This window comes from Microtus oregoni, unplaced genomic scaffold, assembly GCF_018167655.1.
Source record: "Microtus oregoni isolate MIOR12 unplaced genomic scaffold, Mior012 000029F_ref0000214, whole genome shotgun sequence".
NCBI classification, from domain to species: domain Eukaryota; kingdom Metazoa; phylum Chordata; class Mammalia; order Rodentia; family Cricetidae; genus Microtus; species Microtus oregoni.
The window spans coordinates 26,191,274-26,206,784 of NW_024543088.1; the positions used below are offsets into that span (position 1 = coordinate 26,191,274).

Sequence of the window (15,511 nt, forward strand, 5' to 3'; positions counted from 1 at the left end):
TGTGCCTCCTTTCGGGGACAGGGGAAGATGCTGCTTCATAGCTTTTTTGGTCGCTGCCATAGCCGGTCTAGGCTTCTGCCGAAAAGACCTCCAAAATTGAACCTTCCTTAACTCCTCTGGCATTTGGGTAGCCCTTCTTGGAAGGATGCTTTAGATTGTTTATTTAACATCTGAAAGGCTAAGTCTATTCTAATCATTCACAACAGCCAAGTCAGGGAAACCGGATGGGTAACCTGACACCATCAGATGACTGGATAAAGAGAACAGGGCAGGTGCATGCAGGGCAGTAGCATTCCGTCCCCTAAGCACAGAACCCCAGTTGCTTGAGGGGCTGTAGATGGTATAGGAGATCAACCCACCAAGAAAAGTAACCATACTCCAAGACAAGCAACCATGGCTTCGCTCAGAGCTGGAAACCCTCGAGCTGATGAGCCGGGAAGAACTCCATGTCTCCACCATGGTAGTCTTATGGCCAGGTTCATCCAGGGAGCTGGGAAATTGAACACCAAGATGCCAGTTAATGTCCCATATGTGGTAAAGGCTTTTCTGCTACAACTTCTGAGGAGAGCAAAGGACTTGACTTGTTTTATTTTATTAGTGTATACTGATAGCATGTTCATCTTTGTTTCCTTTGAGGCAGTCTTTATTGGGCTCACACCAGGGGCCCACTGGTTTGGAGGACCTTGGTGAAGCTGTTGATTTTTCCCTTCATGTTCTTTTCTGCCTGTTTCCAGAACCCCATGAACAGCTTCTTCCAGTAGCAGCTCCAGGCTGCCTTGTGCTTCTCCAGAGTGTCCCTCACTGCCTGGTACTCCAGCTCACCTCATGAGGCAGACAACCTTGGCGAGCAAACTTCCTGGTAGGCGTTGACCACACAACCTTGAGAACAACAGGGACCACCATCGAAGTATTTTCCTGTCACAGGGTGGAGGGATTCCAGCTAACACCTTGAAGTGGTCTGTGGCAGCCTGGTCTCGCCTAGTCTTGTGGAGCATCATACCTTGCAGGGTGCAGGCAAAGTGCCTGCTGGGGCTCAGATGCTACAGGGACCTCAGAAAGAACTGGTGTTCATCTTCTTTCAGTGAAAGCTTATCTTGTTTCTGTAGAACCTGCCATAAACGTGGATGCCCTTGCATCGCACAACCACTGCCTTCCGGCCCCCCAGTATCTGTTTGGCCACAATGGCTGCCGGGTGGTCCGGAAGACGGCCTCCACCATCAGGCACTAGAACTGGCTCATCTGAGTTACAGTGCACTTTGATCATAAGCCCTTCATACTCTTTAGCCCTCCCCTTTGGCCGCCTTTCCCCAGCATAAATTTTTCAAGGTGGATAAAATATGGCCCTCTCGTCGTGTCTGTCACCTTTCATTCCAGGGTCAAGCCCGAGAACTGGCACGTAGTAGGCGCAGGGCAAGTAATAATGTGAGCGCAGGTTTCAAGCTCCGGCGGACGCGCAGAGGTAGAGAATAATTAATGTCGCTGTCACAGCAGTGAAGGAGTGCCAGAGACAGCATCTCCTGTCCCACATGAGCTAATTACTGAGGTGACTGAAAACTTTTCTCTCTGAGAAAAAAAAATGTGCCGCATAGGGTTTAATTTTTATTCTGTCATAAAATGTCTGTGGCGTGGGAGGGGGTGCTCAGGAAAGCGGCAGAGATTAGTGAAGGGCGAGCAGCGTCTGCAAGAAGACCCTGTCACAGGCACCTCGGCTGCAGGCTCCTCATTCTCAGGCACCCAGCTTGTATTTGAGCCCCCAAGAACCTACTTCCTGTAAGCATATACTATAGCTGATTGATTAGGGGAGACCTTTTAATGAAAACATTAATCAAAGAAACTTCCCTAGCATCAGAGGGAACCTGTGCTAATTAGGTTTCTCGAACACCCACACAGACAGCTTCAAGGCTGGGGCGCAGGATATTGTGGATTGCTGCTGCCCCGACTGCCCTTTCCTTCCGTTTAGGGCTTGTTTGTTAAAAAATCCGTGTCCTAAAAGGCCAACTCTGTGAGATGTGTGCCAGCCCAGCCCAGCCCCAGCCAAGACCTGGGGAGGTGGAAAGCGGTCCAGCTCTCTGCAGATGCCAAGGAAGATGGAGACAGCTGTGCCTCTCTCGCCTGTGGTTTAAACAGTGGGGATTCTGGCTTCCTCCTTCCCTTCTGCTCTTCACTTTCCAGATTGACCAGCCCTCTCTCATCCCCTCTCCCCAGTGTTCTCTAGAAACTACTTACGTATATGTAGGCATTCATCCAGGATGTTATAGCTGTATATTCCTTGAAATGATACGTATTATATGCCTAGATTCATTTATTCTTGCCATGAGTGATTGGCCTATGTGGCAAGCATCTGTCATCTTGGCGACTTCAACTGCACCCTCTTGCAAAAGATCATCTCAGCTCACTTATCAACGCTTCACACCCTGAGAGGAGCAGGGCACAGAATGTTCTCCTGACTCTACAGCTGCTCTCCACTATTCTGGCCTGGGAGAGGGGCTAGCTATGGTGTGTGTGTGTGTGGGGGGGCTCTTCCCTGCTTGGTAAGGTTTTTCAGGTACTGCAAATTGAGGGAGGGGTACCCATATCCCAGTAACTTCTCACCTAAGCTCTGAAAGAAAGCCCGCTAAATGAATGGGCTTCCCAGAGTAAGCTGTGTTGGCTTGTCTTTGGGACCTCGGGAAGAGGGTAGGTGCTACTCTACATCTCTCCCAGGGAAGGGATTTTAGCAACAAGTCGCATGTATTGACTGGAGGCATTGCGTTTCTAGTGAGCTGTAAGGCAGGCCTGTAGGCTCTGGACTCAGGCAAGAGCTGAAGACCATGTCTTCTCTAAGAAAACTCAGTGTCTTGATCCCCAGGCTTTCATCAGTGGCCTAGGCATACCATGCAGAGAAATCTGTTATGTAAAGCTAACCGACTGCAAATGTTAACCACATTTACAAACTACTTCCCCAGTGACAGCTGAAATTCATTCAGTATTTGACTAAATAACCATTGGCACAGGAAGCTAACCATTGCACTGTCCTTCGTTTACCAATATTTCTTTCAGCTAGGCAGGCAAGTGTCATGCTCCCTGCTCTTCGGTCCCAAGCTCCTCTGGGCTGTAGGCTGCATCTTGTTTACTTCCACACGTCAGAAGACACTTGGGAGCTTCATGTCGTCTTAAGTCCTGAATACTAGGTCTTGCCGCTCTCTCACGCACAAGCCGTTCAGTCTTGTACTCAGTACAAATTTGTTGTCTTTTCTCTGTCCCAGGCACTTGAAGAGGGCAGACATGGTGTATAGATACTAAGAGCTACCCCCTGGGGAGGGAGACGGAGTCACTGATATTACACATATGTGTGCACATGCATGAACACATGAGCATGGTAACATTAACAAGGCTTCTTTGAAATAGCATGGGACCTCTGGTGAGGGAGGCACCACCATTCACTACAGCGGAGAATGGTGGAGAAAGCAGTTGGGTAGCAGCATACTTTCCTCTCAAAGAGAAAGAGATGTGTAAACTCCTGTCAGAGTGGGAGCTGGGAAGGAGCCCGCATGGGTGGATGGAAAATTTGACCAGAAGCAAGCTGGTGACTCCAGAGTAGGCTTCCCACATGGGACAGCCATAGCTCTTGCTCCTGGTTCCCATGTGCTAAATCACAAGAAACGAAATGAGTCTTACGTTTCTGGCAGATTAGGACCAAACAAATCCATTGATTATGACTCAGTCCCGTGACTGTCACCCTGTCCCTTCTCCAGTCCTTCACCACATCCCTAATAGACTCTTCCCAAGGAACAAGAATTCAATAGAACTTCACAGCTTACAAAATATTTTCAAACGTGCTCCCCAACCTAATGCTTGGGAAGAAAAAGATTGCCAACCCTGACGCCTACTTCATGGATGAAACTAAGGTCCAATGAGGTCCCTTGCCTTGAGCAACGACTGTAGGCTGATGTTATGGCGGATGTTGTATCCCTACATCCCTTACCCGCGTCTTCCCACTCATAAGAAACGCAACACTGTTAATATGTTCGTTTCCTCAGGCTGTGGTGATAAAGTCATCCATCCACAAACCGAAGAAATGATACCAGACCAGGGGTCGTGTAAGGTTAACAAAGTAATGGGAAGGTTTGCTGCATGCTTTGGACACATTCACAGTTCTTTGTTGCCATAACTACATAGAATAATGAGCAGAGATGCTGCAATCCCAAACAAGATCAAGATATTTAAATACGATTATCTTGGACCAGAAAACCTTCCCAAATTGCCTAGAATTTTTCTAAAGGGTAAAAGGAATCTGTAGCCTCATTGAACACAACACAGTTCTAGCCTGACTAGCAGAGAGTCATGGTTTAGGGTCAGGAGTTTCAGATGCTCTCACAAAGACATTTAGCCTTTCCATGGGCGCCAGGGAGAGCTTAAGGCTCGCAGCCAAGAGGTACAGATCAGCTTCTAACCAGTTCAGAGGTCAAAATGCAAAGGTCAGACATAGATGGCATGGTCCTAGAGGAGTAATTGTCCAGCTATGTGACCTTGGGTACCTCCCTCAAAAGTTGTCACGTGAGTGGAGTGAGATCAAGCACACTGCAAGCCTCTCATAGATACACTTAGTTTGAATGGGTTCTTTTCCCTCTTTTCCTCTGGCCCACCTTCTCATTACTTTTGAATAGTTTTACATTTTGTTTTTGTTTTTTTTTTTAGGATAGCAAAGGAAAACTGGAATAATATCTTGAAGGAATTCTAAAAATGAAAAAATTTAAAAAAGCAAAAATAGATTCTCAAACCTATTTTTATTAGCTTACCTAGGATGCTCATGTCTGTAGCATTGATTCAACAAATATAGGACTGATCCATTCCCAACTAAGTACTTGGCTACATAGTATAGATACTTGCTGCTCAGCCAGAAGTCTTTTCAGTTCTTGGCAAGTATAACTACGTACTGAAGCAGCCTAGCTGTATATCAACAGAGGAATGCTAAGAAAGCTGGGGCATGTATATGTAATATCATTCTATTCATCCAAATATCTAAGCATCAGGCCGACTGGCCTTCATAGTGCCACACCTTATTCAGGCTCTGTAGGTTTTCCTGGAGTTTCCTCTTCTCTGAGCTTCATTTTCATCCTGCCTGTGCCCCGGGAAGGACAAGGGTTGGGGTCGTCATGCTCAGGTCATCATGAAGGGACAATGCCTCAGAACAATTCCTCAGTGCTGGAGCTGAGTCTAAAACCTGGTCTCCAACATGCCACTCTGGGTTGCCATTTGGCTTAGAATTATGAGTTTAAATGCCACCCCAGAGTCCGGCACAAGAGGCAGAGGCAATTCCCAAGTAGTAGGGCTCACACTTGGGAACCCATATTTGCTGGGGCACTGGGCTCAACCCTTCGGTTGTCACCCTACTGCCTGCCAACTCTGCCCCAAAGAATCAGTCTTCTCTCTGGGGGAGAGGAAATTAACTTGATCCTCACTTGGTCTGCAGCCAATTTCAACATTTCTTCTTCTTTTTTACCAACAGAGTGCCGCTCTTTTTTCAAGCTAATATAAGATAAAGAACATTAATTAAATCAAATCGCAGTCTTATTTAGTAGATAGTATACATTTGCTGGAGTCATTTACTGAAGTCTTTTATGCAACAGGTCCTGTGCTCACTTCTGTGGGAACATGAACTGAACCAAAGGCAGACATGACATGTCGAGGGATGACAGGACCCACAGGGGATAGCAGGGAGAGGGCCAGGTGCTGAATGGCTGTACTGTAGGAATCACAGTCCTGAGCCTGAGGGGACACCGTGCTCTTCATGATCTTTCTTCGCTGGAGGAATTTATCCTACAAAGCACCCGGAGCTGCACTGTTTGGAAGAATTGTCAGCTATGTTGGGAATGTTGGGTATCTATGCTCCCTGATGCAGAAATCTTGGACACGGTGCATCCACAGCTACCCACACACTTGGAGGAAATTGTAACTATAGTCAGACTTCACTGCATTACACAGTGCAGGTCTGAGGCTGCTGTAGGTAGTTATGTTGGACCAGGTCATTATGGGAGGAGTTCTCTGTGCTGTGCAGTGAGGCATCAGTCACTCCCTGTTTCTCTGGACTGTGTCTATGGAGGCATACACATAGACAGCTAGGTCCTCCGATCTGTCATCAGCTCAAGGTTGTCAGTCTGTTGACTGTCAGTCAGTATCTCCAGCATTTCCATGTTGTTACCACCAGCAACACCCCCTTTTCTTTGTGTATTCAAATGGATAGACTGAGACAAGGAGCAGTTTGGGGCAAGTGCTCAGGGAGACAGAAAGAGTTGTCCCTAAGTCAGGGGTCAGACCATGTGGCAGCTCATTGTATGATACTATTGTGGGTAGATATGGTAACTAATGACAGACCAAAGGAAGGACATCACCTAAGTTCAGCTCTGTGACCTCAGGTGTTTACTGTGGCTACTTACAGGAAAGGGGCAAGCGGTTACTCACAGAGCAGGGATGACTCAAAGACACCTGCAATACCAAAATCCCACCCCAGCATGGATGATGCCTCAGAAAAGCTGGAATCTGGAGGTTATTGCACAACTCCCAGGCAGCTTCAGTGTTTCTCAGCAGCCCATACTGCTCATATAAGCTTTGGGAGGAAGGGACCTGGTGCATTTAGTTAGCTTCAGGGCTTTCCTGCGTCTTCTGGGTTGTTTGCATCCTCGGTATTAATGACAACCACACTAGAACTACCTGAGTCTTAAGAGCATTCCACCACGATGCATCACCTCCCTCTAGGACATCCGAGTCTAAACATCATTCCACGATGAAATGTTTTATCTCAGAGGAAATTGCCTCACAACATAGCAGGCAGGAAAATTGACCTGAACATGATGATTCTCTGGTCCTGCATTGATGGAGCTGTCTTTGTGACCCAGGGCAGTCCGCTTCTCTCTATGGACCTCAGTTTCCTTTTCTATAAATATGGAGGTTACATTTCCTTATTTTTTTCTTAGCTCAAAATTGCTGGAAATAACCTACTAGCCGAGACAGTAATTTAGATAGCAGGAAAGGGGAACCTTGAGATTTATTTCCTGGTATGAAGAACGGGGCAAAACTAATTTAAACAGTAATAAAAAAAATTGTGAAACATCGAAAGCGGTGGTGTTATTGGCAGGAAGCTGGTGCTACTGGTAAGGTAAGCAACAGTAAGAGACACGTGCCAAGATGATTACAGGGGATGAGAGGGAAACTGACAGCAATCAATAGGAACGTAAGTGGAGAGCAAAGGTAGGGGCCACAGAAGGGGAAGAGAGCAAGAAAGTAATGAGCCCTGCCAGGCAGTGATGGTGGAGGAGAGGCAATGAGACCTCTGTGAACCAGAGTGAGTGAGCCAGGGGTAAAGACGGCAGCACATGGCCTGGTGCAGGATCCTGACTTCTTCAGACAGCGTCAGAAAGCACAGAGGAGAAGAACAATAGTGGGAGATGCCTGAGTTCATTCACTGTAGGCTACAGTTTACTGAGCCCTCCACCATAGTGGCTCTGAGCTCAGAATGCAAATCACGTGTGGAGCATAAGTATGCTGTCCAACCTCTTCCCAGCTTTAATGTGTCTGATGCGGTCTTCTGGGTGGGTGTTTAGTTAAGTTCTCCCTGTGCTTCTGGGAGCATCTATTTCTCAGGCCAAGCCATTAAGCCAACCAAGACACACAGTTGCAATGTAAGCAGGCAAAGCCAATCTTCACTGGGAGTAGGTGTTTTCCAGGATGAGAAAGAGAAAAGGAGAGGGGCTGGAGGGATGGCTCAGTGGTTAGGAGCACTGACTGCTCTTCCAGAGGACCTGGGTTCCATTCCCAGCACCCACAGGGCAGCTTATAATTGCTTGTAACTCTAGTTCTAGGGCATCTATATGCCCACTTCAGGCCTCTGTGGGTACAAGAGATACATGGCACACAGACATACATGGCAAAATGCCAACAGACATAAAATAAGTACTTTTAAAAAGAGATAAAGAAATGACATTTAAAATTTTATACATGAAAATAGAAATCAAAAGTTCTTACCTTGCAGACTGCACAACAATCAGGTAGTAGGTTGAGTGTAGAGTATGGGCTATAGTTTGTTCATGTTCAGAGAGTGCCACGGCACGGAGTCAGGGGACCCTCTCAGAGGAGCTGCAAGTTTCACCTCTTAGAGTTTGCCTGGATGCCCTTCATCCAGGGGCTACTTTCTTACAAGGAATAGACATGTAAGTAGACTCTGGTCTGTAGCTATTCATTAGAGGAAGAAATAAAATCAGATTTGAAACTGTTTCTCAGGTATTATTATTATTATTATTATTATTACAGTCATTGGATGCTGTCTTTACCCCGAGAATCCCAATGCAGGAGAAAGGGTGCGGCCTTTGAGAAAACCATGATGAAAGGACAGGGCACTGAGCATCATACGTGCCAGAGGCTGTGTTCAGTGTGGCACCGTGTTCTCCTCCCAACCCCTGCAGACATGCTGCATGTTCAGATATGCATGTTATCAGTACTCTCTGTTCCATACACATGGGACTGGAAGTCATATGTGTGAGCATCCTCAGCTACAAAGCGAGTTCGCACAGAGCTGGGTGCTGCAGGCTGATGGGCTGTTCAGTGCAATTCTGTCAACCCTCCTTTCCTTATACAGGGGTTGTAGTTCCTGAACAAGTAGGTTTGTAAGCAGAACAGAAAACAACAAAAACTTTTAGAAATAATAATTATGAATTACAAAACAAACAAGTGTGCTGGAAAACCAACTTTCAGTTAAAACATCTGGAGGGCGGCTCCTGAAGAGGACACTGGTTTAACTCCCAACATCCACGTGGATGCTCACAATCATCTGTAGCTCCAGGTCAAGGGACTCTGTGGCCCTCTTCCGACCTCTTTGGGCACTAGGCAAACATCTGGTGCATAAACATACATTCAGGCAGATACTCACACACATAAAATAAATAATTATCTAAAGAAGTATTTAAAATGCACTTGGAAAAAAAAAGTCTTCCCCGTTAGTCTAGCTTGCTTGCCTGTTGTGTTAAAATTCCATCAAAGCAAAGAATGGCAGGGGATGGTAGAAATGACAACCGTGTTTAGGGAACTAGAGTTTGGGAGAGCTTTTCATACTACTGGAGCCTGAAAGATACGTTTCTAGAATAACTCACATGGGGTTATCTAGGAACCAAGACCTTTACATATAGGAATTCTCATTCTAGTCATAGAATGCACAGGCTACCTCATCAATACTCCCCCTGAACTTCTCACAGTGAAGGGTCAGATCATATTCTTGCTGATTTGTAATCAGTTTCTGTTCATCAGTTAGAAGGATCATCATATTTTTCTTTCTCTAAAAATGAGAAGCTCTTGAAAAGCACTAGAGAGCTTTCGAGAAGAGATCTAATGAGCCATTGACTGTGTTTTTCTGTTACATGCTGTAGCTCAAGCCTTTTGTTTTAGGAAGTGTTTGTCAAGTAGTTCCTGGTACCCATCCAGTCTTCTGATGACAGCATCCTTGGACATCCAGCCCTTCTCCTGCTGTCTTCCTTTGGGGGAAACTCTCCTCCATACCAACTGTGGGGTGTACCTTCCTGTTGGCAGGTACCAATCCAGTGCCAAACTATTTTGCTGTAAATGCTGGTGGGAGAATGTTGTTTCTCCACTTGGTTTACAGGCATATTTACATTTTGCAGAAAGAGTCTGTTGAATCAAGCCTTGAAAACATGAAGAGGAAGAAAGAAACGTAAAAGAAGAAACCAGCTTTCTTCTGTGGATGAGACAATACATTCTGCTTTTGCTTAAGTTTAAGAAAAGGAATCCATATCTGGTACTTCAATCCCCTGCCTCTTCCCCAGTTCAGTCGCAGAGACCCTGCTTTAATCACTGCCCCCCGGATATCTGCCCTATGACAAGTCCTTTAGCTGTGGGGCCCCTACCTTGTACTAACTTGTTCAGTCTCAACTCTACCTCAGAGTGTACTAGAACATTCCCCCAATGTAAAACAATAAAAGGGTACCTATTTTCTCTCTGTTTTTGTGTGTGTTGTGCAAGAAAAATAAATGCATAGGAATAATAAAACATTTATTTAATGCTGAAAAATATTTGTTACAAAATTAATTGTTGTTTACAACTGCCTTTGATATTTCAAGAATAACTCTGAGAAAACTGAGGGTTTTTTGTTTCCTTTTCCTTCCCTGTGATGACTTAGACTTAAAGTTGAGAAGGAAGAGTGAGGAAGGACACGTGAACAGGGAATTAAGAAGGGAGATTAGGGGAGCTTAAGAATTACAGCTGGAGGCAGAAGACTACAGGCTTGCATGAGCGAGGGTGTGGAGCAGTGCGCACAAACAGGATGAGAGAAGGGTGAGGTCTCCTGGGCGGAGTGTGCTGAGCGCTGGGCACCCGGAAGTTGGCCTCCTAGGCTTTCCTGATGTGCTGCGGGAGCCCACCTCTCTCTTTTCCCTTTGGGCGATGCTGATTTGGGAAAGCTATAAGCGAAGGGGTGGGGGGCTGAGGGCAACCTGTAAGCGGGGTCACACCTGTGGAGGTATTTGATATCGAGAAGGAAGTGCACTGGATCTTTGTTTTTAACAAAACGTCTCTTTGTAACACTGCTGCAATGAAGCCTTCATCTTGATGTGAAAGGATTCTGATGACCCCAGCCTTCCGAGGTTCCTGTCTACATTACACCTGCGGCTTTCAGGAAGGAACGGCTCTGTGTCTGTATTTTACTAATTTATGTTGCAGGAAATGTTGTCATTAAGTATACTTCCGTTATTTTTCAATGCCTTCATAGTATATCTGTACACACAGGTATTTAATAAATCTTTATTAACTATACTCTCATCATCCTTCAATGGCTTCACAGTATATCTTTACACACAGGTATTCAATAAGTCTTTATTTACTAAGTATACTCCTGTCATCCCTTGATGGCCGATGGCGTCATAATATATATGTACACATGCTTATTAATAAGTATCTTTATATCGTAGACCAACACCCTTACTCATGGGAAAGCTTTACAGCCAGATGCTAGAAGCCCACCGTGGTCTCTATCAAAGGTCTCAATTAGGAGGAGTGCCCAAACTAAAGCAGGTATCTCTATGGGTAGCCTTGGAGTGAGAAAGTACTGTTGGAACTTTGAGATCTTGGTTTAAATTCCACAAAAGATCTTTTGTTCTTCATCCCTCCCTGCTCAGTAACTCCACTTTGCATACAGAGAAGGCTGGTGATGCTTGAAGTTTATCCACAGCCCCAGAGCTAATAGAGAAATTATTGAAATGGAAAAAAAAATCACCATTCACTCTCAAGCCCAAATATAACTGATAAAGCAAAGATCATTAGAGGAACCAAAACCAAATAAACAACAACTTATAAAAAACGGGGGGGGGGGGGAGACAGAATATTCTCATAGGATCAAGACATCACCAAATAAGTCACACCTTGGAGGACTAAGGAAGTCGGGGTCAGGAGCCCCCCCCCCCCGAGCCCAGGATAACCCTTGATGTTGGGGGGCAATCCGTCACCTTTCTGGTAGACACTGGGGCCCAGCATTCGGTGTTAACCCATGCCCCGGGACCCTTGAGTGATAAATCAGCCTGGGTCCAGGGGGCCACTGGAGGAAGAAGATACCAATGGACGACGGACCGAAAAGTACAGCTGGCAACCGGTAAGGTGACTCACACCTTCTTGCACGTTCCTGACTGCCCATACCCCTTACTAGGGAGAGACTTGCTCACCAAACTGCGGGCACAGATATATTTTGAGGGGACGAGGGCACGCATTACTGGGCCCCAAGGTCAACCTTTACATGTGTTAACTCTTAATCTAGAAGATGAATACAGACTGTATGAGCCTGAAAAAACCCAGAATCTGATGATGACCTACTGGTTGGAGAAATTCCCATACGCATGGGCAGAGACGGGGGGTATGGGACTGGCCATGCAGCAGGCACCACTAATGATCCCACTGAAGGCCACGGCAACTCCTGTATCGATCAAGCAGTACCCCATGTCCCACGAGGCCTACCAAGAAATTCACCCACATATTAGGAGATTATTGGACCAGGAGATATTGGTTCCCTGCCAGTCTCCCTGGAACACTCCCCTCCTCCCAGTAAAGAAGCCAGGGACGGGGGATTACCGCCCAGTGCAGGACCTAAGGGAAGTCAATAAGCGGGTGGAAGACATCCATCCCACGGTCCCCAACCCTTACAACTTGCTGAGTGGGCTGTCCCCAACCCATACCTGGTACACAGTGCTAGACCTCAAGGATGCCTTTTTCTGCTTGAGGCTACACCCCGAGAGCCAGCCCATCTTTGCCTTCGAATGGAAAGACCCAGAGTTGGGAATATCTGGGCAGTTAACCTGGACTAGGCTCCCACAAGGGTTCAAGAACAGCCCCACGCTCTTTGATGAAGCCCTGCATAGGGACTTAGCCGATTTCAGAATTCAGTACCCTGCTATGATCCTACTCCAATACATGGACGACCTCTTATTGGCAGCCACCTTAGAGGAGGACTGCAGGGAAAGCACCAAAGCTCTCTTGCAAACCCTGGGGAGCCTAGGATATCGGGCATCTGCAAAGAAGGCTCAAATCTGTCAAAGGCAAGTTACCTACTTGGGCTACCAAATAAGAGATGGGCAGAGATGGCTGACTGAGGCCCGCAAACAGACAATTATGAGTATTCCCATCCCCCAGAGCCCCTGACAGCTGTGGGAATTCCTGGGGACGGCAGGATTCTGTCGCCTCTGGATCCCAGGTTTTGCAGAAATGACAGCACCCCTGTATCCACTCACTAAACAAGGGACCCTCTTCACCTGGGGAGAGGCCCAACAGAAGGCCTACGAGAACCTCAAAGAGGCCCTGCTGATCTCCCCCGCCTTGGGTCTTCCTGATTTGACTAAGCCCTTTTAACTGTTCGTGGACGAGAAACAGGGCTATGCTAAAGGGGTCCTAACCCAGAGACTGGGCCCTTGGAGACGCCCCGTGGCATACCTCTCAAAGAAACTTGACCCTGTAGCCTCGGGATGGCCCCCTTGTCTTAGGATGGTGGCTGCAATAGCGGTCCTGACCAAAGACGCTGGCAAATTGACTCTAGGGCAGCCATTGACTATTTTAGCGCTTCATGTGGTAGAAGCTCTAGTCAAACAGCCTCCAGATCACTGGCTTTCTAATACCCGCATGACACATTACCAAGCCTTGCTCCTGGACACAGACCGGGTACACTTCGGACCAGCGGTTGCCCTGAACCCGGCAACCCTGCTCCCCCTGCCGGAGGACGCAGAGCACCATTATTGCCTTCAAATCCTTGCGGAAATGCACGGGACCAGACCGGACCTGATGGACCAGCCCCTCCGGGATGCCGACTTCACCTGGTATACGGACGGGAGCAGTTTCCTGGAAAACGGGGAGAGGAGAGCTGGGGCAGCGGTGACCACCGAAACGGAGGTAATCTGGGCCGAGGCTCTTCCATCAGGGACCTCGGCCCAGAGAGCTGAGCTTATCGCTTTAACCCAGGCGCTTAGGATGGCAGAAGGTAAGAAGTTCAATGTCTACACAGACAGCCGGTATGCTTTTGCCACAGCCCATATCCATGGAGAAATCTATCAGAGACAAGGGTTGCTAACCTCGGAAGGCAAGGAAATTAAAAACAAGTCCGAGATCCTAGCCCTACTTAAGGCCTTGTTTCTGCCTCAGAAACCGAGCATTATCCATTGCCCAGGGCATCAAAAGGGACACAACCCGGAGGCACGGGGTAATGGACTGGCAGATGCAACCGCCCGGGAGGTGGCACTCAGGGAGATAACCCCCTCCTCCCAAGTTTTTCCCTTGGCCCCAGGAAAAGCCCAACCCATTCCACGCTGCCCCCTCCCATATAGCCAAGAGGACATAGATCTTCTAAGAAAAATGGGGGGCAAGCATGATCCTGAAAAAGGGCATTGGACATTCAAAAATAAGCTTGTCATGCCCATGAAACAGACTTATGAACTGATCACTGACTTACACAAGCTGACTCACCTCAGCCCCAAAAAGATGAGGGCCCTCTTGGACTGAGAAGAGAGCATTTATTACTTGCTGGGGAGAGACGATATTTTACAAACTGTGGCAAATAAATGTAAGGCCTGTACACAAGTTAATGCAGGAAAGACCAAGTTGGGGTCAGGGGTCCGGGTACGGGGGCATCGCCCCGGAACTCATTGGGAGATTGACTTCACTGAAATAAGACCTGGACAATATGGATTCAAATACCTATTGGTATTCATGGACACCTTTTCAGGATGGGTGGAAGCCTTTCCCACCAAGTACAAGACTGCTAAGGTTGTAACTAAAAAGCTCTTGGAAGAAATCTTTCCCAGGTATGGCATGCCCCAGGTATTGGGCACTGATAATGGACCTGCTTTCGTCTCCCAGGTAAGTCAGTTGGTGGCCAAGCTATTGGGGATTGATTGGAAATTACATTGTGCATACCGACCCCAAAGTTCAGGGCAGGTAGAACGGATAAATAGAACCATCAAAGAGACTTTGACCAAATTAACGCTTGCAACTGGCTCTAGAGACTGGGTGCTCCTCCTTCCCCCAGCCCTCTACTGGGCCCGGAACACACCGGGCCCTCATGGACTCACCCCATTTGAGATACTATATGGGACACCTCCACCATTCATTAATTTCTTTGACTCTAATATTGCTGATTTTGCTAACAGCCCTCTCTGGAAGCTCATTTACAGGCACTGCAGATTGTCCAGAGAGAGGTCTGGAGGCCATTAGCTGCAGCCTATCGGGAACAACTGGACAAACCAGTGGTACCACATCCCTTCCAGATAGGAGACACTGTCTGGGTCCGCAGACATCAGACCAAAAACCTAGAACCCCGCTGGAAGGGACCATACACCGTACTGCTGACCACCCCCACGGTGCTGAAAGTTGACGGCATCGCCGCCTGGGTCCACGCCTCCCACGTCAAGGCAGCCCATCACCCTGAGGAGAAGGAGCCAACTGCGACCCCACCATGGAGTGGGGTCCAGCACACCCAAAACCCGTTAAAACTAAGACTCACCTGTGGGGCCCCTTGATTACTCTCTGGGCCCTGCTAGGACTAGTAGGGGCAACCCTAGGGGGGAGCCCACACCAGACATACTCCTTAAAATGACAAGTCCTGTCCCTCAATGGAGAGATTGTTTGGGAAATTCAGGGCAACCATACACTTAACACTTGGTGGCCTACTCTCACACCCGATTTTTGCCAGTTAGCTGCAGGATCAAATGGCTGGGACCCCTAATTATCATCTTCTTAATCTTACTCTTTGGACCCTGCATCCTTAACCGGTTGGTCCAATTCATGAAAGACAGATTATCAGTCATACAGGCTCTGGTGTTAACTCAACAATATCACCAGCTTAGGCAATTTGACCTAGAGATTCCCGAGTCCACTTAAAACAATTGAATGGAAGATTCCATTCAAAGTCATAAGAGAAATGGGGGAATGAAAGACCCCCCCCCCCCCGTCCAGCTTGCTAAGCAGCTTAGCACCAGATGAAAGACACCCCCCCCCCCGC

The 15,511-nt window shown here is 47.4% G+C and overlaps 1 protein-coding gene across 1 annotated transcript; it reads left to right on the forward strand.

Moving 5' to 3' along the window:
• The first annotated feature begins 393 nt into the window (after positions 1 to 393).
• On the forward strand, positions 394 to 15,029 carry LOC121464833. Its single transcript, XM_041677919.1, is given in 5 exon segments — positions 394 to 534; positions 1,375 to 1,459; positions 11,495 to 13,779; positions 13,879 to 14,655; positions 14,658 to 15,029. Coding segments are annotated over 5 exon segments (3,660 nt in total).
• Positions 15,030 to 15,511: the final 482 nt, after the last annotated feature.